The sequence below is a fragment of the Mesoplodon mirus genome (genome assembly GCF_964341445.2).
Source record: "Mesoplodon mirus genome assembly, chromosome: 3".
NCBI lineage: Eukaryota > Metazoa > Chordata > Mammalia > Artiodactyla > Ziphiidae > Mesoplodon > Mesoplodon mirus.
Window position 1 is genome coordinate 27,678,895 of NC_138978.1, and position 23,685 is coordinate 27,702,579.

Sequence of the window (23,685 nt, forward strand, 5' to 3'; positions counted from 1 at the left end):
TTAAAAAAAACAACAACAACTAAGCATTCTGCTTTAGCCTAAATAATCTGTTCGCCCTCTTTGGAAACAAGCTACAGCTGCAGTCTCTGCCAAACAGAACATGCAACAGAGAAGTAACAGAGCTATGCAGAAAGCAACCTGGGAGGGGCAGAACTCTAAACCACAGAATCTTCTGAAGCTGGTGGCAAGAAACACCAAGGCTTATTCGCCAACTAAGACAAGGGCTCAAAGCCAGCTTCTCACATCTGCTGGAACACACCTCTAATAAGAACCTGCTTAGTTAAAGCACAGAGTTTCAAATATTTGCAACCTGATTAAATAATTACTGCACTTTTCAGTGAAGTTCCATAAAGCTGTTTCAAATATATCCATTCTGACATAGTAGCCAACCCTGTAGAAATATGTACTTCATTAAGTCAAAATAAATTGGTACATGTTTTTTGTTTCCCCATTAAGTTCTAAAACACAAATAAGTCAAATTATATCACTGTCCAATATTACTCTGACATTTCTAATTCGGTATTTTCTGTATCTGTGGTCTTAGCCGAGATCAAGAAGCTCTGTTCATAAAGGTGCCCACTGTCAAACACAGGGCAAAATGGTTCAAAATGAAGGTGCTGCTTAGAAAAACTATGCTACAAAATGAGGTATTTTTTAATAATAAACAAATGGGCTAAAAATTTTTAAACATGTAGGCATCTGAATAGTCTAAAAACGATACCTCCAAGTAGGAGACAGTGGTGAGCCCCCAAACTCAGCTGACTATTGTTTATAAAGTGGGGTGGTCTTGGGACAGTTAAAGAAAGAGTGAAAAAGAACACAATGAAGACTACCTGTGTCTTAGTTTCCTCACCTGCAAAATGGGTGTAATAGATGTTAGGGTGTTGTCACATCTGTCGTTAAAGGTTGGGGTGCAACCTGCAGTGACAGTCCCAAGGCTCCCCCAAGAGTCAACAAAAGCAAACCTCTACTGTGCACAGAATGCTGCTACAATAAACAACTGCACTGTCCTTTAAGTTTTCTCAACTGGCATTTCTACTACTTTCCTTGGTCATGTGGTTCATGATACAGAGTTTAGGAAAAGAGCTCAGGGTGCATCATTAATTGGGCTTGGCTCCTCAGGATGCCTGCTTCAATTCCTGTGTGATTAACACTCCACAAGAATATGCAGTTTCACAGTTTGGGTAGTTAACAGTTCTGGCTCTCTGTGAAAGCCCTTAAGTCATTTTCAGTCTGGCTCAGCTGATAAGTACAAAAGCAAGATTCTCATCACCAAACTATGACCTCAGTGAGGACAAGTGTGTCATCCCTAAGACTAGTTCTTTGTTTCAAATAACATATAGTAAGTTAGTAGAGGAAAGTTTGCAGGGGAAAGAAAGTACAGAGAAGACAATTCAGGATAACACAGACATTGTATACTACAGTGAAGTGCATGCATAGGCTTTGAGCTAGATCTGGCTCAAACCCGAACTCTACAACATATAAATTGTGTGACCCCTACTACCCAAAGCAATCTACAGAATTAATGCGATCCCTATCAAATTACCCATGACATTCTTCACAGAACTGGAACAAATAATCCTAAAAATTATATGGAACCACAGAAGACCCAGAATTGCCAAAGCAATCCTGAGAAAAAAGAACCAAGCAGGAGGCATAACCCAGCCAAACTTCAGACAATATTACGAAGATACAACAGTAATTGAAACAGTGTGGTACTGGCACAAAAATAGACATATGGATCAATGGAACACAAGAGAGAACCTAGAAATAAACACACACACCTACAGTGGAAACAAGACAGTCTCTTCAGCAAGTGGTGTTGAGAAAGCTGGACAGCCACACGTAAATCAATGAAGTTAGAACACAGTCACACCATACTCAAAAATAAACTCAAAATGGCTTAAAGACTTAAATGTAAGACATGACACCATAAAACTCCTGGAAGAGAACATAGGCAAAACATTCTCTGACATAAATCATACCAATCTGTTCTTAGGTTAGTCTTCCAAGGCAATAGAAACAAAAATAAACAAATGGGACCTAATCAAACTTACAAGCTTTTGTGGACTTCCCTGGTAGGCCAGAGGCTAAGACTCCATGCTCCCAATGCAGGGGGCCCCAGTTCCATCCCTGGTTAGGGAACTAGATTCCACATGCCACAACTAAAGACCCCACATGCCGCAACTAAGACCCAATGCAGCCAAATAAATAAGTAAATATTAACAACAACAACAAAAAAAAACCTTACAAGCTTTTGTATAGCAAAGAAAACCATAAACTAAACAAAAAGACAACCTACAGCCTAGAAAAAATATTTGCAAATGATGAGACTGACAAGGGCTTAATTTTCAAAATATACAAACAGCTCATACAACTCAACAACAGCAACAAAAAACAAACAAACCAATAGAAAAATGGGCAGAAGACCTAAAGAGACATTTCTCCAAAGAAGAAATACAGATGGCCAACAGGCACATGCAAAGATGCTCAACATTACTAATTATTAGAGAAGTGCAAATCAAAACAACAATGAGGCACCATCTCATACCGATCAGAATGGCCATCATTAAAAAGTCCACAAATAACAAATGCTGGAGAGGGTGTGGAGAAAAGTGAACCCTCCTACATCGTTGGTGGGAATTTAAGTTGGTGCAGGCACTCTGGAAAACAGTATGGAGGTTTCTCAAAAAACTAAAAATAGAGTTGCCATATGATCCAGCGATTCCACTCCTGGGCATATATCTAGACAAAACTACAATTCAAAAAGATACACGTACCCCTATGTTCCTAACAGCACTATTCACAATAGCCAAGACATGGAAACAACCTAAATGTCCATCGACAGATGAATGGATAAAGAAGACGTGGTACATATATACAATGGAATACTACTCAGCCATAAAAAAGAATGAAATAATGCCATATGCAGCACCATGGATGGACCTAGAGATTATCATACTAAGTGAAATAAGTCAAAAAGAGAAAGACAAATACCATATGATATCACTTATGTGTGGAATCTAAAATATGACACAAATGAGCCTATCTACGAAACAGAAACAGAAAACAGACGTGTGTGCGTGTGTGTGTGCGCGCGCGCGCGTTGGGGGGGTGCCAGTGGGGAGGGATGGATTGGCAGTTTGGAATTAGCAGATGCAAACCATTATATATAGAATGAATAAACAATGAGGTCCTACTGTATAGCACAGGGAACTATAGTCAATATCCTGTGATAAACCATACTAGGAAAGAATTTTAGGGACTTCCCTGGCGGTCCAGTGGTTAAGACTTCATCTTCTAATGCAAGGGGTGTAGGTTTGATCCCTGGTCAGGGAGCTAAGATCCCACATGCCTCAAGGCCAAAAAACCAAAACATAAGACAGAAGCAATACTGTAACAAATTCAGTAAAGACTTTAAAAATGGTCCACATCGGGCTTCCCTGGTGGCGCAGTGGTTGAGAATCTGCCTGCCAATTCAGGGGACACGGGTTCGAGCCCTGGTCTGGGAAGATCCCACATGCCGCGGACCAACTAGGCCCGTGAGCCACAACTACTGAGCCTGCGCGTCTGGAGCCTGTGCTCCACAACAAGAGAGGCCGCGACAGTGAGAGGGCCATGCACCGCGATGAAGAGTGGCCCCCGCTCGCCGCAACTAGAGAAAGCCCTCGCACAGTAACAAAGACCCAACACAGCCATAAATTAATTAATTAATTAATTTTTTTTAAAAAAGGTCCACATCAAAAACACAAAACAAAAACTTTAATAAATAAAATATTTTTAAAAGACTGTATATATGTATAACTGAATCACTTTGCTGTATAGCAGAAATTAATACAACATTATAAATCAACTGTACTTCAATTTAAAAATATACAAAAATTTTAAAACAAAAATTAAAAAATTTTGCACAAATAAAACAAGGTAAATATGGGATATTATAGATATATTAGTTAACTCGATGGAGGGAATGCTTTCACAATGTATACATATATTAATGCTGTGTACTCTAAATACATTACAATTTTGTCTGTCAATTATATCTCAATAAAGCTGGAGGGAAAAGTAGAGGCTAAATATATAAATTGTGTGACCTCAAGCAAGACAGCTCTCTGAGCCCCAAATTCCTAATCTGAAAAGCCATCATCCAACAATTCATATGAATGAAAAGCACTCACTGGCAAATAGTTAATAAGGGTTCAATAAATATTAACGGTAATTAGCAAAGATTCTACTTCCCCTAAAGGCAACAGGGGCAGAGAAATTATACTACATATGTTCCCATCACAACCCATGCCAAAATGTGAACAATTCTAAAGAAAACAATATGAAATTCTATGCTGCATTTGAGCTCATAATTACAAATCATATGCTATAAAATATATGAAATCTTACAAATAATATTTAGTCACAATTAACATGACTTGGGGGGATGTCTCCAAAGAACATTTTCTTTGGAAAACATTAAGTCTGTCCTAACGTTGAATTCAATCTACCATATATTTATGACCGCACCATGCTGACAGCTACTGTGCCACACAGAGTCAAGTAACAAAAGTGTCTGCCTTTGAAAGAGTTCAATCTCAAGGGAGAAGAAAACCCAGTCATGTACACGTCTCCACAAGCAAATAAATACAAAGTGATGATTAGAGAAAGAATAGGGAAAAGTCAGCAAAGGAAGGCTTTCTAGAGGTGACAATAGCAGCTAAGAAGCTTCCCAGGCAAAGAATGGGGAAAGAGTTTACTCTAGAGGACTAAGAAGACCATAATGTCCAAAGACGCAGAGGCCTAAACCAGTGTGGTATGTGTAGCAAACTAAAATCAATTTAGTACTGCTAGAATGTACAGTATGAGCCAGTGGGAGCCAATCTGAAGGGGGAGAAGGTGGTGCACGTGTAGAGACATCCATATAGTCGTGGAGAGATCCCTATACAGAGTGCGTCCAAATCCTCACTAATCCTCATAATGTCATGGCAGCTCCTTAGAAACACTGATTCCAAGGAACAACCCACCACCCACCATCACCACCACCACCCAAGTAGTTTGGAATGACCAGCCGTACTGACATTAACTGCAGTATGCTATATTAGAGCGGGTAAGACAGAAATCAATGAAGGGTTTAAGTAGAAGGATAAAAGGGTAAGATTTGTGGTTGAGACAGTTTTCTTGAACAATCTAGGTGGATGAAGAAGGGGAAGGAAGGAAGAAAATTGAAAATACGTAAGAGAGGGGCTTCCCTCGTGGCGCAGTGGTTAAGAATCCGCCTGCCAATGCAGGGGACACGGGTTTGAGCCCTGGTCCGGGAAGATCCCACATGCCGCGGAGCAACTAAGCCCCTGCACCACAACTACTGAGCGTGCGCTCTAGAGCCCGTGCTCCGCAACAAGAGAAGCCACCTCAATGAGAAGCCAGTGCACCACAACGAAGAGTAGCCCCTGCTCGCCACAACTAGAGAAAGCCCGTGCACAGCAACAAAGACCCAATGCGGCCAAAAATAAATAAATTAATTAATTAAAAAGAAAGCACATAAGAGAGAACAGCTGTAAAAGTCTACGTAAAGTTTAAACGGACCTGGACTAGGCTAGACTAGAGGTAGTACGAAGACCTGAGCAAGAGGAGAAATTCCCGAAATATATATGAGCAACTGGTGCCTTAGTGGATCAAAAATATCTATACAGTAACACAACACCGTAAATGAACTATATGTCAAATAAAAATTAATTAATTTACAAAGGAAGTGGCCTAAACGCATTTGCACCATGTTTAAACAAAAAAACGAAAAACAAAAACTATACAGGAGGTAGCTGATTAACCTGCCTTTAAATGTGTTCACGTCTGACGTTACAGCTAGGCAGAGATGTCTAACTGGCCGACAGATGGTCCTGGAAATCAGGAGAGAAATCTCCACTGGAGACGTGAATTTGTGAAAGAGCATAAAGAATGCGTGCCCATCAAAATGACTTTTTAGCAGGTGAGAAAATCCCTTGTGCGGCAGAATGTCTCACCTAGTGTCGCTGCTGCAGCCAATCCAGCTGTGTAGGGGTCCGTCCCTGGGGGCGCAGCACTGATGATGTATGGGTTGGGGACAAACGCAGCGGGAGCTAAACCTGCTGAAAACATACCTGTCAGTAAAAACAAACTTGACTAAAACTGCAGCCCTACCAAACACCTACACAGTTTGGCTAATCATTCCAGGCTGTAGGTGAGGAAAAAAAGAAAAAAGAGAAGATAGGATAGGTTGAGACTAAAAAGGAATTTTAAGAAGATAAAATAATCCCTGTACTAAAGATTATAGTGACATCTATCTATCGTCTATTTTTTTTAGCCTTTGCTAAAGACGTACGATTAAAACTGCTATGCAGTTTTAAATTCAGCACAATTTCTAAAAGACTATCAAAATTACATTATAACAGGCTAAAATAAAGCAATTTAAAAGACTTTGTAATGGGATAGAAGGATTTATTTCCATTTAAACAATTTTCCAGTTTTCCTCAAAGAAGATGCATGCGTATTTATAAAGACTACTATCTACAAGTATAAATTAAGTAAGACCCAGGCAAAGGTCTTTATGCCTAGACTTAATACTGTTGACCCTTTGACAAAGCAGGGGTTAGGGGTGCCAACCCCTACGCAGCCAAAAATTCATGTATAACTTTAAAGTCAGCCCTCCATAGCCACATTTCTGCATCAACGATTCAACCAACCGAGGATCAAGTAGTACTGTAGAACATTTACCGAAAAAAAATCTGAATATAAGTGGACCTGCACAGTCCAAACCCATGTTGTTCAAGGGTCACCTGTATACCTAGGTTGGAAGCAAGTCTTTTCTTCCACAGCATTCCACAATCCATGATTGGTGATCTTCTATCTATTCAATCGTGTCATTTTAACACATTAAAAAAAAAAATTTCTACTTGTATAGCACTTTGTTTCAAAGAGACCTGAAAAAAGTGGGGGAGGGGTGCGGGGAGTCTAGGCAATAAGACAAAAATATGCACATCAAAACGTTAATAAGTGCAATAGGAAAAGGGCAAAGCTACTGTACTTTAAAAACCAGTGATTATATGATAATACTTTTTAAAATTTTCAATACATGCTACTTGGAAAATGGGCTTATAGGTACTACTTGCTACTTAATAAGATGTGACATTGATATATCCATAGTCTACACAAGCCCAACAAGCACAAAATTAGTGTTATTTGAGTTCATCCAAACCTACCAACAGAGTTGATGCTAGTCACTACTACAGTAAATACTTTAAGTACTGAAACAGCTGAGGCAGAGCAATAACTGGATACCAAGAAATCTTATCAGCTGAGTCTAGAAAAACAAGAGTGTTGCTAAAGACAACTGGACAAGAGTAAGAGGCCATTTATTTGTACCTTGAGGGATCTGTCTGGACTCTGACAATCAGTCTGCTGGGTTCCACAGCAGCCGCTATCCTAAAATGGGGCCACCCCTATAAGGGAGCTTTCAGCTCAAGGACTTACCAATGTGGGGTTGATGCGCAGCTGCCAGCGCGTACTGCTGCTGCTGAGCGGCTGTCAACTGTTGGACAGCAAGTGCGTTAGGTCTTTGGAACAGCTGAGGGAAGAAAAGGACATGATGAGGTTAGAGAACCTGTCTTGTGAAATAATTTTAAAACCTCTCTGAATCAAAATTTCCATAAACCCTTGTTTAGACAAGATGCTTTAAACAAAAATGTTCTCATGTTCTACTCCATTCCCTTGGTACCTATGATGCTTCATAGTTCCGTTTTCCCTCTCTTGCTTTACCTCAGTTTGGTGTGCCCAGTTCCCGTGTGCTAACTACTCACAGGTTATATGTCCCCTGAACCACAAACATACATACAAATGCCCTAAGAGCTATTCCAGGTCTGAGGTTGCTGCCTGATCCAGAGCAACTTAAAAACTACATGAGTATACTACAAATGACTTACCACGTTGCACCGAGTGCTGTGACCTCCCTTCAGTTCTTTTACGAACCCCACAAACACTTTGAATTAATTCTCACCTATTCACATTTTGGAGTATTCATTTCATCCTCTGGCTGCCTCTTCTTGGGGAAATAATATTGGATACCTTCCTCAACTAGTGGCTTATCATAATGGGTAAATTGGACAACTGTGCAATTCTGGGGGGCTCCCGAGTTTCCTAGAATACCAATTCTTTTATACATAAGAAAAAAAAAAAAAAAAAGAAGTATAGCTGCTACTAACGAAACTTGGATTATGAGCTCAGACCTAGCACACTGTTAAGTTCCCAAGGAAAGGAGTTCAAAGGTCTTGACAAGAATATCCCAAGATTCTCTCTTATTACAAAGTCAATCACTCATTCTTTCATTCATTCTACAAATATTTATGAAACAACACCTGCTAGGCACTGTGCAAGGAACTAGGAACAAAGCACTGAATAAAATGTTCATACATTTTAATATGAATAGTTTTGGTACAAAGAAAGGGGATTCCTGATTTCAGACTGCCCTGATGTGCCTCCTTCCAAGGGGTTATACTAAAGACTTCTTTATTTTCTGAAATCAGACTAGGAGAATTTACTGATGGGACCTCCCTACACAGGACCTTCTACCTACCTGCTCTTTCTACAGGACTTTTCAATGTTTCAGCTAACATCACTGGATGATATAGAACAGACACCATGGATCTTGAATTACAGATGTCTTCATAAAAAGACCTGATTGTTTCAGACATTAGGAGATAATGTCATTCTGACAACTCAGCTTAATTATCATCACAACTGAACTTTTGATTTTTTATTTATTTATTAGGCTGTGCCAGGTCTTAGTTGCAGCATGTGGGATCTAGTTCCCTGACCAGGGATTGAACCCGGGCCCCCTGCGTTGGGAGTGCAGTCTTACCTACTGGACCACCAGGGAAGTCCCCAACTGAACTTTTAATGTTATCTTAGGTGGTGGACTTTATTCTATGATCTGGTTACTTCTGTGCCTCAAATATGTGAGTAGACTGATTTAAAAAAATTGTTTTTAAAAGGTGAATATTCTGAACATACTGGCCAATTGTACTTGTTACCTCTCTTTCTATATATTCATCTTTCTAAAAACCAGAGTAGGGGCTTCCCTGGTGGCGCAGTGGTTGAGAGTCCGCCTGCCGATGCAGGGGACACAGGTTCGTGCCCCGGTCCGGGAAGATCCCACGTGTCGCGGAGCGGCTGGGCCCGTGAGCCATGGCCGCTGAGCCTGCGCGTCCGGAGCCTGTGCTCCGCAACGGGAGAGGCCACAACAGTGAGAGGCCCGCGTACCGCAAAAAAAAAAAAAAGAAATATAGGAATCTATTGACAAACATATCAAAACAACTGTTCACTCCAGGAAGGGAGCCGACCAGGAATATTTGGTAACTACACCCTGTGATCACTGCCAGGCTGGTTTCTGTTTCACCTCAAGGACAGTGCCTCTGTAGTGCTCTATACCAACAGCTCCTCTCCCACCCCCAACCCCCGTAAGACAGGCAGCCAGGAGGCAGGAAACAAGTAAAATCGTGGAAAGCTGTTTAAAAATTTTTTCCAAGGTTGTGAAAATACCTCACAGTTCCACTAAACATCTACTGTCCCTTCAATGGATCTCTGGAATTTTCCTAGCCTAAAACCTTTTGAAATATTTAACATCTCAGACACCACTCATGCTAGCCTCTTCCCTCTACCCTTCTTGGGCCTGCTGCAAATAAAATAACTCATTTCATTCAACAAACATTTTTTTGAGCACTTATTAGCAGCTAGGCGCTGCAACATGAAGTTAGGGAAATAAGGATACCAGTGTGTTCAGAATATAACTCTTGAGGTTATCTGGATTTATTAACCGAAAACAGTACTCCAATACCATTCCATTATGACTTATCCTCACTTCACATGCTTTTAACATTTCATGTAACATTACACGTATGTACTGTACCTGTAAATATACATATAAATACACAGCGTGTGAATAAAATAACCATTCCGCATTACATCAGTCTGTGGTCCTCACTACCACGTTACCACTGAGAGCAGGGACTATTACTTTTAACTAAAAACATATAGGCCCTATAAAAGCACCCATACATCCTGTGTTTGAGAGTTGGTTAATATCTCAGTGATTACGGCAAAAAGAGAAGGAATGATTTTGAGTGCCTTTTGCAATAAACAATTAACATAAGTAAATTCTGCATTGACAACAGGCAGATTTGATTATAGTACAGGTTACAGCAATTCCAGCACTTTTTCTTTATGTAAAGGGTCCAGTATTAACTGGAAGTACAGGTTATTCAAAACAAAATTGGGTAACTGGCAAGTGATGGATTCCAAAGTATCCTGAAAAACTCATACAAATGCCATCTGCTGGGCAAAGTGCTGAACTCTGTCAACATTTTCATGATTTTCACAGAGCAAGCCAATAGTTAACTGAGAAACACAATAATGTGAAACTTGGGGAAAATGCTTATTTTAAGGTCAGTATAATGATAAATGTGCCACAATTTATTGCCATTTACTTAGGCAGAATTCATAAGCTATTCAAGAAACTGAATGCAGGGGAAAATATGTCAACTATTTCAAGCTTATCAAGGTTCCTAATAAGAAATCCTGAAGGCATAATTTGGGAACCACACAAGCAAGCTTGTCCAACTCCCTTCTCTGACACTATATGAACTAACAAAAGATACCCTGCATGGTTTATATTCCAGAAGTGATTCCAGGCAGTCAAAAACAGCCAACATAGTGACTGGCACACAGCTGGCACCTGATAAGAGACAGCTATTACTGCTATCGTTATCAACAACAATTGCTGGCATAAAAACACTGTTGTTGAGTTTTCAGAATCTGGAAGAGTAATATCTAAATATGGAGCTAGCCAATGTCAAAGACTATCCTTTCTCCCCCCAAAATAAAATGTACTGCCAGGCCTGGCTTCTTACCAGTTTAAGGCAGTATACATAGTAGAGAGAGGACAACAGCACAGAGTCTGGGGCCAGAAAGCCTGCATTCATGTCTCAGCTCTACCACTGACTGTGTGTGTGAGACACTGGGCAGGAAAACCTCTGTGCTTGACTCTCCTCCTCTCTCTAACAGGGACAATAAAGACTTGTCTAACTCATAAGGTTGTTCTAAGTATTAAAATCAATACACATAAAGCACTTGAAAGTCCTTTATATGTGATATTCTTTCTGATGAATGAGGAGAGCACCCACACACACGGACAAAGCCCTTCTGTGGGCCACCTCTTACACCTCATCACCCAGTAAGGCAGCCCAGGATGGGGACAAGGAAAGCAGAAGGCAAGACTCTTCTGAGTCAGTGTTAAAAGTCAAAGCCCCACTGAGTTCATGAGCACCAACTGCCGTCAGGTCACAAAAAGGGAAGAAAGAAAAACCTTTTTAGTTTTCATGGTTGATGAGTATTTTTTAAAACATACTCCATGCAGAAAAAACTAAGAATGCAGTTGAATACTTCATGCATCAAAAGGCTTTACGTTTCTAGTACTAGGTCCAAAGGAAACAGCTAGGAGCTAGAAACCAAAACAAAGATGTTCGCATAGCTGGTAGTATATGATGTTCAGTAAGTCTGTAAGCTTCATGATGTCTTAATTTTCTTATCTATAAAAATAAATAAATAAATTCTGCCCAAGTAAATTGTAAAAAAAAATAATAAATCTATAAAAATATAATAGCTGCCCTACCTCATGGGGCTATTGTCAGAATTCACAGAGAAAAGCCCTTCAAACACTACGAGTATTACATCAATAGCGGGACTATAAATTTTTAAGAAAAAATTATATCCTGGAGCTAGTCCTCAGTACATGAAATCTGTGAAAGTTTGCTACTGTCTGAAGCTTCTAGATCAAAGTTCATTTTTGACCAGGTTATTTGAACAGCTGCAATAATCAACTAATAATTACAATGATTTTTTGGTTTAACAGGTACATACAAACTATGCTGCCAATTGTTTAAAAAACAAAAAATTCATATTTCTTTAGCAGATGAAGAATCGGATTCCAAAATAAATGATTTCTAAATAAGGTGAGGAAAAATATATCCTTCCATCAAATAAGTTAATATCTTTTGAGAAAAATCATATTCTAAAATTTCAGCAAAGTCAAGTAACAATAAAGGTAAGTTTCAACTGACCTAATTGCTAGCTAAAGTCAGCATTTTAACAGTGACTATACGCATGACACTGACAGAATAATCTTCCTCTTATTTATAAACTGAAAAGAAAGCCAAGAATTTTAAACACCTACATTAAAACTATGTACACACTTGGTCTCATAAGAATGACATTTAAATCACTACCACACTTTAAAAAGCAATGCATGCCAATTTCCTCTCCCATCTGACTAGGGCTTTCAGAGTACTGTCTCTTTGTTAAAAATTCATGCTTAACAGGTTAGAGCTTTAGTACTTCAGTACACAATTTTGTAAACCATGCCACATCATTGGGTTATTTTTATATTAACTGAACCCTAAATAAAGAAAATCAACAATTAACCAGATTAATCCACCTGATTACCAATCTTGGCTTTGGTTTCTGTTACATATGACTGTAATATAATGAAACCTAGTAATATTTTTCTAAAGTATACTTAGGTAAATATAGATAATTGCATAGCTATTTATTAAAATAAAGAATATTGCTCAAGCATCAAAACACAAAATGGTATGAACACAGTATATGTGAGCTGTTCACTTTGTTTTCCAGGATTAAAGAGAAGACAATGAGGGGAAAATGAGGAAAGAGGTATCAATGAACATTTCAAACTACCCTAAATTAAGGGTTCCTAACCCCAGATCTTTGTACCTGGGGCAGATAAAGTTATCTTTATTGTCATGAAATTTAGCATGTCCTTCAATTATTATTGTAGGCAACAAACCACATTAAATTTAGCCACAAATCTGTGATTTACTCACCAACAGAAATCATATATACTTTCATGTTACTTTATGATTGTTAGACATCTCAAAATCTTGCTTATGCTCATTATGATGGCTAGTACAACTACCTCTATCTCATGCATCATATGATAAAGAAGCAAATCTGTTCAATCTGCTGCCAAATTTGCTGTCAAACAAATTTGTTGTCAAATATTGTTATAGCTATTTTTATATAACTGGCTTTCTCTGTAATCCTACTTATACTATACATTTTAAGACAGTATTCTGAGAATTCAGTCTGAGATCTTACCTAGCTGCTAAGGGGTTCATGGCACCAAAAAAGGAATCCCTGCTCTAAATACATCTCAGGTTAAGTTTATGGTTAACAGTGGCTAGACAAGTAATTTAACTATCCAAAACCAAATTATCCCTAAGTACAGTTAGTTTGTAATAAATTAAATGAGAATTACCTTTTCTGTATTTTCAGGCTGCTTTATATTATGTGTCTAAATATAAGCTGATATTAAGTCTTATGAAACCAACTTATTACACCAAATGAAATAAAATGAAATGAAACAGGACACAAGAAGGTATTATTTATTTTGTCAATTTTCAAACATAAAAGCACAAAGCTACCCTACCAATTATAGCAAATAACTCAAAACTTAAAAAAAAAATCCTCTGATGCCCGTTTAAGAAAGCCATGATAAAAATGTACAGAAAAATATGTGCCACAATAGATCTTTGGTTCAATCCTCACAATCATTAATATTGTCTGTACTCAGTCATGGCTCTCAAGGCCTCTGTGACCTGGACTCAATAACCAAATGCCTCTATCTCCTTTTTACCTTCTACGTGTATCTTCTACTCTTATCAACCAATGACCACACTGTCATTTCCATCTCCATACCTCTGTTCTCTTAACTGCAGCAATATACATTCCACGTGTCATTCAAGTTAGGTCTATGCAAACTTGGTCCTCATTGAGCCCTTCCTTGGTCTGACAGGATCCTCGACCAAGCAATTTAGCACTTAGTTCCTCAACCATTCCATAATTGTTTCATGTACGATAGTCACTCTATGAACACTAGCTCTGTTCTCTATGGAAAAAAACTAAAGTTCCTGGAAGGACACAACAGTCAACAGTTAACTGACTAATATGGGCAAAAGAATGCTACTAAGCTAACACTCAGCACAGAAAAACTAAACCATGATAATTAAGTCATTACTTCTTAAAAATGTCTTGTTAATGACCATAAGGCAGCACAGCAAAGTCGGTAAGACTCACACACTATCTATGCAACCCCACAAGTCACTTTTCTTCAACCTCAACTACCAGCTAGGGTGACTGTTTCTACATTAGCCATTGAACACGTATATGTTCTTTTTTTTTTTTTTTTTTTTTTTGCGGTACGCGGGCCTCTCACTGTTGTGGCCTCTCCCATTGCGGAGCACAGGCTCTGGACGCGCAGGCTCAGTGGCCATGGCTCACGGGCCCAGCCGCTCCGCGGCATGTGGGATCTTCCCAGACCGGGGCACGAACCCGTGTCCCCTGCATCGGCAGGCGGACTCTCAACCACTGCATCACCAGGGAAGCCCTCATTTCTAATTTTAAGCCTTTAGTTTACTATTTCCTTCACTGGAATTTTCATTCGTCTCCTGGTATAAACAAGTCTTGCAAGGCACAGCTGAAGATCCACCTCTTCCATAAGTCCTTCCTTCCCCAGGTTAAGAGTATGCTCTCCCGGGCTTCCCTGGTGGCACAGTGGTTGAGAGTCCGCCTGCCGATGCAGGGGACATGGGTTCGTGCCCTGGTCCAGGAAGATCCCACATGCCGCGGAGCGGCTGGGCCCGTGAGCCATGGCCGCTGAGCCTGTGCTCCGCAACGGGAGAGGCCACAACAGTGAGAGGCCCACATACCGCAAAAAAAAAAAAAAAAAAAAAGAGTATGCTCTCCCTAGCACATGGGCATAAATGGTCTCATCACTTGTCATGCAGTATTTCCTTGCGGTATTTAAATGACCAAATGAGCCATAATAACTAAACTGAGAGCCATGGGGTTGGGGGAGCCCATTCCATTCATGAAAGATATGCCTGGCTACAGGTGACAACAAAAAATGCGAACAGAAGGCTATAACCTGCAGTCCACAGATCTGTGATCTCCCTGAAGTTATCCACAAAATTGAGTGTCAAAAGAATTATGTTTTTCTGATGAGAGGACTATGGCTTTTGATCAGATAGCAAGAGGGCTCTGACAGTAAAAAGGTTAAATACTGATTCAGGAGGTAAATTTACTGGATATTATATAGGTACAGTTATTTGTCTATGAGGCACATCTACTGAACTAGGCCTAAACGACTCACATATTAGAACAGATGCAAGGCCTCAAAGAGTGGCCTCCAGACCTCTTAGAAGGCTAGTTTCCAATTTTAGCTTTGGGAAGTGTATTAAATACAGGGGATGTTCTGAGATAATATAATAGGGGTATGGAAAAGGTTCCCTGGAACTTTGGTCCACTAAAGCAAAGCAGAGGACACAGAGGAATCAAGACCCCACCTTACTCTCTGAGGAGGTTACAATCTAGCAGAGGACATGTAATCATAACACAAAGCAGAACACGATGACTCCTTTTCTTAAGGGAAGCACAAAGCACTACAGGGTTCAAAGGAGACAGACATGACAACTTTCTGATTTGGAAATCAAGAAAGGTAACAGCACTGGACCTTGAAGAATGAGAACCATTTTAATTAGTAGAAATGGAAAGGGGAATAAAACGTAACGAAAAGCAAAAGGGTAAAAAAGATTAGAAGGATAAAGTGTAGGAACAAACACCAATTTGCAGTAGAGCAAGGATCCTTCCTTCTTAATTACTACTGGCTTTTATGCTGGAAACTTTGGGAAGTTAAGGGTCTTGAAGAGTCTTGGGCCAACGGTTCCCAGGCATGCTATTAGGCTGCCAAGAATGTATACAGCCATCTACTCAGAATAGCAAGAATTATGAGCCCATGGGACAAAGTAACAATGATCACATCCTATGATGATGGTGTACCTGTGTAACAATGTCCCTATACTGCAGCAACCAAGACATGCATGGGAAGTCAGAACCCAACAACAGTTTAACTTGCAAAATAATGACGTTAACGTCCAAAAACTGCTGAAATGGGATACATGGTAAAGGCACCCCAGGTTTTATAAATCTGAGTGGGTGGTGTCTTTGATTTAATTGTGTAACTATTTGTGCGTATGCAAAAGTACATTTCTGTTCAAGTAGTTCTAATAATTATCCAGGCTCCTCAAAAATTGATAGAATTATTTTGAAACCCAAGATCAATAAATCAAAAGAGAATCCCAACTCTGATTATGAGGTAAAGAACAATTATATGAAAGAAGATCAGATTTTCATTCATAAGAGGTTGGAGACAAACACTTCTTAAATAAACACTTCTTCAGTAACAAGCAAAGAGTTCGATTGGGTTAGATTGGGAATGGAAGCTAAGAACCAAAACCGACTAGAGTTCTAAGGGTTGCTAGGGGAAGTTCAGACCAATGAGACAGAGTAAAAGAAAGAATTCAGATAAAACTTCTTGAGATAACTAGGTTAGAGGAAGCTGATTAGAATCAGCCTGCACTTAACATACCTCAATTTAGATAGAGAAATTACCACATTAATGTTCTAAGCTGAACAAGTTGAAGTCTACACAGTAACAGTGTGTCCCTATGTTTGCTGATGTGACACAAAATATCCTGAAGTCTATTATCTCCTCAGCATCTGAAGTAATTTCTGGCTTCACTCAGAAGTGCTGTTTTGAGGATTCATTGTAAAAAAACATAAAAAGGAAGACAAAAAGCACAGGAAGTCAAATTCCTATGGCAAGGTGAGCACACCTACTGGGAACTACGGGGAGAGTAGTGTACACTTTTAGTTCACTTTCTCTCTGGAAAAAGAGTTGGTTAATTAAACCTAATATATCCATCTGATATGAGCACAGAGTATGTACATCACATCATCCCTTAAAGGGGTTTGTTTTTGTAAACTTCACATGGTTAACTTTATTATCCAATCATCTATCAATCAAAATTCATTTAAAACCAGCCATTTATGACAACTAAAGGGACAGTATGGTACAACTGATCTACAAAGACCATAAGCCAATTTTCCCCATAGGAAAAAATTATAGATATGTAATTTCTAAACTTCAAAATGAGATTTTAACCTTTCAAACCTAGAAGTTTATATTTATATTCCAAAACTAAGGAGTATCAGAAATTCATGGCCCATCAAACTGCTTGTAGCCACAAAGGAGAACTTGTGGTACTTAACATGATCAGGAGGCTACCTACCCCCGTTTTATAATTCAGACAGCTAATTTTCCTTTAAAAAAAATTAAACAGAAGCATCAGTAAACCCTAGAGTTAGTCATACCGTGCCTTCAAAACCAGAAGGCACACATACAATATATTCCAAAGACTTATGAATAATAAAAGAAAAGCCAGGTCATTTCACTGCAGATTTTATGTGGCATGAGTTGTGTTTTTCCCCTAATTACATTCTAACTCTTTTGAAAGGTACCAGGTATGTCTGTTACCTGCAGTAACTCACTTAATTAAAAGACAGGACTAATAAGACATCTGGCACTGGACTCCTGACAGTGGCAGACAACAGAGTTTACTATTTTAAAAACAAAAACCAACAGCAGTACAATCACATTAATCTTCAGTGAATTAATTTAACATTCAAGAGGATTGTGTTACAAGAGATAACACCACCACATCCCCTCCCCAGGCCCTGAAAAAAGAGAGGAGCCAAAGGAAGTACACAGAGCAGGGTGGTCTCTTGCCAATAAACCTCAACATGGGAATAAGCTTCTGGAGGGGAAGATTCAGAGGCTTTGTAATCCACATCACTGTTGGGTTAATAAGGACTGGCTATCGACGGCCTAAAATAATGCCACCCTCCTCCCATCACCCCATTCTCAGTTACTTGAATCATGTGCTGGCTGGAGGGAGAGCAGAGAGAGTGACAGAGACACACACAGTACCTGTTGTTGAGAATTGTAGTCAAAAAGTCCCACAGTTGCTGCTGCTGAGTCCACAGGTACCTGCGTGCCTGAATAATCAAACTGAAGAGGCTCCATGCCCACATGTTCCATGGGGTCCAAGGGGACACTCTGGGACTCCATGTTGGAGAAATCCTCCACAGGCTTGGCACCATTGGTGCTGGTCAGCTGGGCTAAACCCTCAGAACCATTCTGGTTTGGACCCAGAAGATCCACTTCATTAGCAGAGTTCTGGCAATTACCAGGGGTACGGCTAAACAGAGAAAGTAAAGGGCATTAAACCTTATTTTGAGTGGGGAGGGACACTACAGCAACCTAAGTTTAAGGACAACGTGCTTGACACAGCTCATTACCAATAGTATTTAAAACTATTTCTACAAAATGACTGGAGACCCTTCTGGTGCTTATATGTTCTATCCTATAAAATGACTCTTCTATTGCTTGCCTCTGCACCACAACCCACCCCTTAAATTTATATTAACTGCTATTAATTTACAATCCCTTTAACCAAGGGGCCCAGATTTGAGGAACACTGGATGAACTGGGAAAAAAATCACTGCCTGTGGCATCCATGAAAACAGAGATCCCAAAATACAGGTAGTAAAATATGCCCCCCAAAAGCAACATCTACTCTTTAAACAGAGTCAATGGACAAAGTAGTTTCTAAGGGGAAATTCCATATCTGAGAATAATTCTATTTCAAAAAAATATTTTTTTAATAGGTGAAAATTTTGTGTGTGTGTATTTCCTGGGTACCACTGGCCACTGATAAAACTGACTCCCCTTTTCACCTTCTAAGAAACCAGAAGCAGACCATTACAAAATAGTACAAAATAGTACAAAATAAATTCATATCTAGGATAAGCCCCTGCTAAGGAGACAACTCTAAGAATTAAAAGTAATATGAGGATGTAATTTATCATCCAAACCAGGACACTCCTAAGAGCAAAAAAAAAAGGCAGTGTTAAGAAATATCCTGGGACACAGGTATAAACAAATACTGTCCTGGGTAATTCAGGACACATGATCACCCTATGTAAAAAGATTACAGGACTATATTATTCCAATTCAGACTAATATAGAATAATATTATATTCTAGTCAGGGAGTGTAGCCTGTGACTACATTCTAAGCCTAAAAGAAATCTTATCGCTGGTACAAATGAAAGCTCTTGTCGTGTTCCTTGACAGACACACAAACCCTACCACTACCACCCGTCCCGAAGTCAAATACCACAAGACAATGTCACAGGCTGCTTGAGATTCAGGATGGAGAGGCTACCCAAACTCATCTGAAAGACCTTAGATAAATGTTTATTTCTCTGTGTCTCAAATTTCTTCCAAAGACTGTAATTCTTTACACTCACAAGATACAAAAGTTAGGTTAGGAAGACTAAACAATTGAATGCTGTTCTACAATGACCCGAAATATATTTTAATTTGACTTTGTAGACTATTAGGATAAGGGGTGGGTGTGGGTGTAGGTACACACATATTAGTTTTAGACTACAATTACATTACTAAAAATTAAATTCTCTCAACTATACATGAGTGACTAAGGATTTTTAAATTTTAAAAAATCATATACCATCACTAAAGGTTAGCTACATAAATGAAGAATAAACACAGTATCATTTTATTACTGTGCATATTAAAATTATAGGGTAAAACCTGCAAATCAATTACAACCAGAGATGGAATGAGAGGCCTCCATGGAAGGGATATATGATTAAGAACAAGTCACTTGAGCTGCATCTCTGGTTCTTCAAAATGAAGAAAATGATACCTAACCTGCCTACCTCAAAGGGAGCTTATGAGTCTCAAGTAAAAGAATGCTTAAGTTCTCAACTGTTTTTCCTTCCACTCTAACATGCCAGAGCCATATGACACACTTCCGTTAGTAACCAAGATTTCTCCCAAGATAGTGATTTGGGAGAAATCCCAAGGCACCCATCCCAGGTGATTTTGATATTTGAGAATCACTGAAATGATCTTTATGAAATCATCCTGCAAATTACAGAGCTCTATACAAATATATTGTTTTGGCAAAACATCAGGCATGGACAAATCTTAGAAAGTTCCACCTTACCAGTTAATTTACAATCTTTGTGGTATGGCCTACACTAGACCCAATAATTAAAAAGGACACATAGAGAGGGAAAGAGAAAACTAAAATCAAAATAAAACTGAATGAAAACAAAAACCCATAACCCCCATTCAAAAATCAGAAGTGTAAAACATACAAACCTAAAATCTTTGACGTCTGCGTCAATCCCATTCTGCACTGGTAAACCATTGGTCTTGTCCATCACATCACCCTCCTCCTTCAAATCTCCTAGCTTATCTCCATCAAACGTACCCTTGTTCTTCTTTTCACCTTTGTCGTTTTCATCACTGTCTGCATCCCTTGGGCCCTGTTTAAAAAATAGCTTCAGCTTCACTAATCATCATCAACTAACAATAGTGGGCAACCACTGTGGACACCAGACTACACTAGATGCTAATTAGAACAGGAGAGTGTCCATGACCTTTCAAGACATTACAATCTAATTAACAGACAACACAGAGGCAGGAACACTGCAGAAAGTCTTGCCAAATGGGGGAGACAGACATACATTTATGTTACAGAGTTTAGGACAGTCTTATCATGCCCAATGTCCCACCACCCCATTTTTTTCCTTTCTACCCAAAGCCCAACCACAACTTTATGTCTCTTGGTTCTACGTCTCTGCTCTCATATCTAACTCTGTAGAGTAGCTCAACTCCTAATAAGCCCCAGGAATGGCAGCTAATAGTATAGTTGGAATGTACTAAGCCTACAAAATGAATTTCCTACTTCCATTGCCGATATAAACTCCTCCCTTACTTCTGAATATTGAGCTAAGTGTGGTCTAACATCATTCCAATTCGATTACTCTATACACTTCATCTTGGGATATATGCCCTGCCAATTTGCACCACCACCACCACCCCAGTTCCACCCAATATCTCACAGTTTACTGAAACTATAATCCACCAAACATCCTATACTTGATTTTTTTAATCCTTCAAAACATGTTAAATCTAACTATGAAATTCTTTCACAAAGAGTACTCTAAGAAGTGCTTACCAGTTGCCTTCCACTGCCTGTCCCATACCAGGGACTACATGAGAGCGTGTTAAGCTGAATCATTAATGCAACAGAATTTATCTCTGAAGTGCTTCAAACTACAAAGATTAAAAGACTGGACCTAAAAGAACTGATGTGGTGCCAAGCACACTGATGTCCTGTTTTTTAAGGAAATTAAGTCTGTCTCCTCTTACCAACATTCCAAGTTAAGACATGGACATTTAAAGCAAATATGTCTTGATTTCCAGAAGGAAAAGAAGGTTTGGTATAGTGACTTGACATGGTACAGAAAGCTTTGCAAAACCTTACCCAACGGTTAAGTAATTTTGCTTTTGTAAAACTAGAGAGACGTAATCTTGCTTGTCCCCATCACTGACTTCTGGTTTAAGGAAGAAACAAATAGACCTGGACCAAAAGAAAGCTCCTGGTAAAAGGGAAGATCCAGTCAGAAGATGATGAGAACTACTGCACAGCATTTCCAGTCACCACAACCAAATTTCACTGTGGGGCGGGGGGCGGATCACAAAGGGAAGCTAAAGCAGCAGACACTCAGTTATGAATGGGTAGGTAGGCCAGCAAATGCAAAATAAAAAGATGCTCTCAAATTAGTTCTTAGCCATCTCTGGCCCAGAAAGACCAGACTCAGGGACCTTGACGATCTTAGACCTTTCAACTACCAAGTTCAAAGCCCATTTTGCTTTCAAAATCATTCTCTGTTCAAATGTGACACAGAGAAAGAAAGATTTCATGGCTAGTATGAATAAAGGAACATATACCAGAAGGGACTTAGAAAGGATATATAACTTAGTTTTATGTAGCAGCAAGATGGTAAACTATAGTTTTGGCAGCAAATGAGATATAACTTCTACATCTTCAAAGTATAACACTGTTATTGGTTCAAAAGGAGTAAATGACAGCCAATTAAGCATGACATTGAGATCCCAAACCAGATATAGGAATATGACAGGATTCTAAAGAAAGAAAGAGCTTTCAAAATGTCCAGAGATAAAAGCTCCCTCCTCCTACAAAGGTAAAACTGACAGAAGCTATGTACTCATTTTTATATCCCCAGCACTGAATACAGCGCTGGGCAGAAGTTCAAAAAATATGACAAAGAAAACTGAAATGACAAAAAAAATCCTGTAAAACTGAACTGATAAAATAAGAAGGATCCTCCCATTATCTTTATCATCAGGTAAGAGTCCAGGAGGTGGTGATAAACAACTGTACCTGAATTAGACACCACTAATGTCAATAATAAAAAAAAGTATTAGAAGGATCATCCCATCCTACCAACACACTTAAGTAAATCTCCCACAAATCCACAAATCCACAAATCAAGTCACTGGCTCAGGAGGAGTTCAGCTCCAATTTCTCCCAAGGAGTTCAAAACGTCTACAGGCAAAAATGGGAAGGAAATTTGATAAAGCAGAAGTAGGAAGTTTCACCAATGAGCAAGAAATCTGGGTACAGAAGAGATTCACTCACCAAATCAACGTTCTTCATGATCTTTCCCCAGTGACCCTTCACAAGGGCTTGCTGAGAAGCTGCTCCCCTTCTGTAACAGCCAAGGGCTCTGGTTTGAACACTTAGTCACTGATACTTACATTCTCAATTTTACTACCAAGGGCAGATTTTCAAAGATATCCCTGGGATGGGCTGGTTTTTACCAATGTTACACAGTCCACTTATATAAAATATAGCTACCTGGTTTTCTACTCTGACTAGGCTAGTAATGCCTCAGCAGAACAGTAGGTTCCTCCTATTTGACGGTGAGGGACCCAAGGAAGGCTTCCATGCTTGATCTGGATGGGTTACAGTGGGTGTTTCCATTTGGTCGAAATTCATGAAGATAAATGTTTATGACTTGTACACGTTTCTGTACATGGTTTTAACAAGTTCTAACAAGTTCAGTAAATCAACAAAAGCCCTAAATTAAAATAGTTGACATGAAGTCTGATTTCTGAATGACACCAAGAGCACAAGTAGGAAGCTATTCTGTCAAAAGTCTGTTATTAAAAGAGATTACAGAATACAGGGTTCAGGATCATAAAAATGGTCTCTTAGAGATCTGGGGACGCTAGAGAGAAAAGAATAAGGGTACAAATGGGCTGGTATGTTTTATGGGATTTTAAAGTTTTTTTAATGTGTAAGATAAAGTATTCCTTTAGGAAAATACTAACCCAGATTGCATAGAACCTACACTCTTATCTCAACTGCTAACACTTACTGGACTTTGGACAAGTCATTAAACCTGAGTCTTAGTTTGCTTTTCTATAAAACAGGGATTTTGTTTAAAACAGAGTAGTTGTAAACATCAATGAAATGATGCATATGCAAAAATTTAGTATAAACCATTTTATACAAATATGATACTAGTAAAAGCTGAGATAGTATGCACTGGGATAGTATTTCTTATATAACATTATCTGTGATTTTAAGATTAAAAATCTTCAATGCCCCCAATTAAGTGGTTTAACTCAAAGAGAAGGGTACAGCCAATCTGGCCCTCCCAGAGACACTGTCATTTTCACAGTGCAGAGTGGCTCTATTGTTGGTGTTGAACATCACAATCTTTTTAAAACTTTTCAAGAGTCTGGGCTTTCTCCCAGAGATTCTGATTTAACTGGTCTGTAGAAGCTCCCA

The 23,685-nt window shown here is 39.1% G+C and overlaps 1 protein-coding gene across 16 annotated transcripts in view; it reads right to left on the reverse strand.

The window, feature by feature from the left end:
* Nucleotides 1-23,685, reverse strand: part of PUM1 (pumilio RNA binding family member 1) — a 131,362-nt gene that overhangs the window by 43,957 nt on the left and 63,720 nt on the right. For 7 of the 16 annotated variants that reach the window (XM_082616129.1, XM_082616135.1, XM_082616140.1 and 4 more), the window contains 4 exons: nucleotides 20,178-20,344; nucleotides 17,915-18,185; nucleotides 7,492-7,585; nucleotides 6,006-6,122 (listed from right to left, as the gene is read on the reverse strand). In XM_082616129.1, coding sequence (XP_082472255.1) covers nucleotides 6,006-6,122; nucleotides 7,492-7,585; nucleotides 17,915-18,185; nucleotides 20,178-20,344 — 649 coding nt within the window. The remainder of the gene's footprint in view (nucleotides 1-6,005; nucleotides 6,123-7,491; nucleotides 7,586-17,914; nucleotides 18,186-20,177; nucleotides 20,345-23,685) is intronic. The other 9 variants (XM_082616131.1, XM_082616130.1, XM_082616139.1 and 6 more) reach the window with 4 other exon arrangements.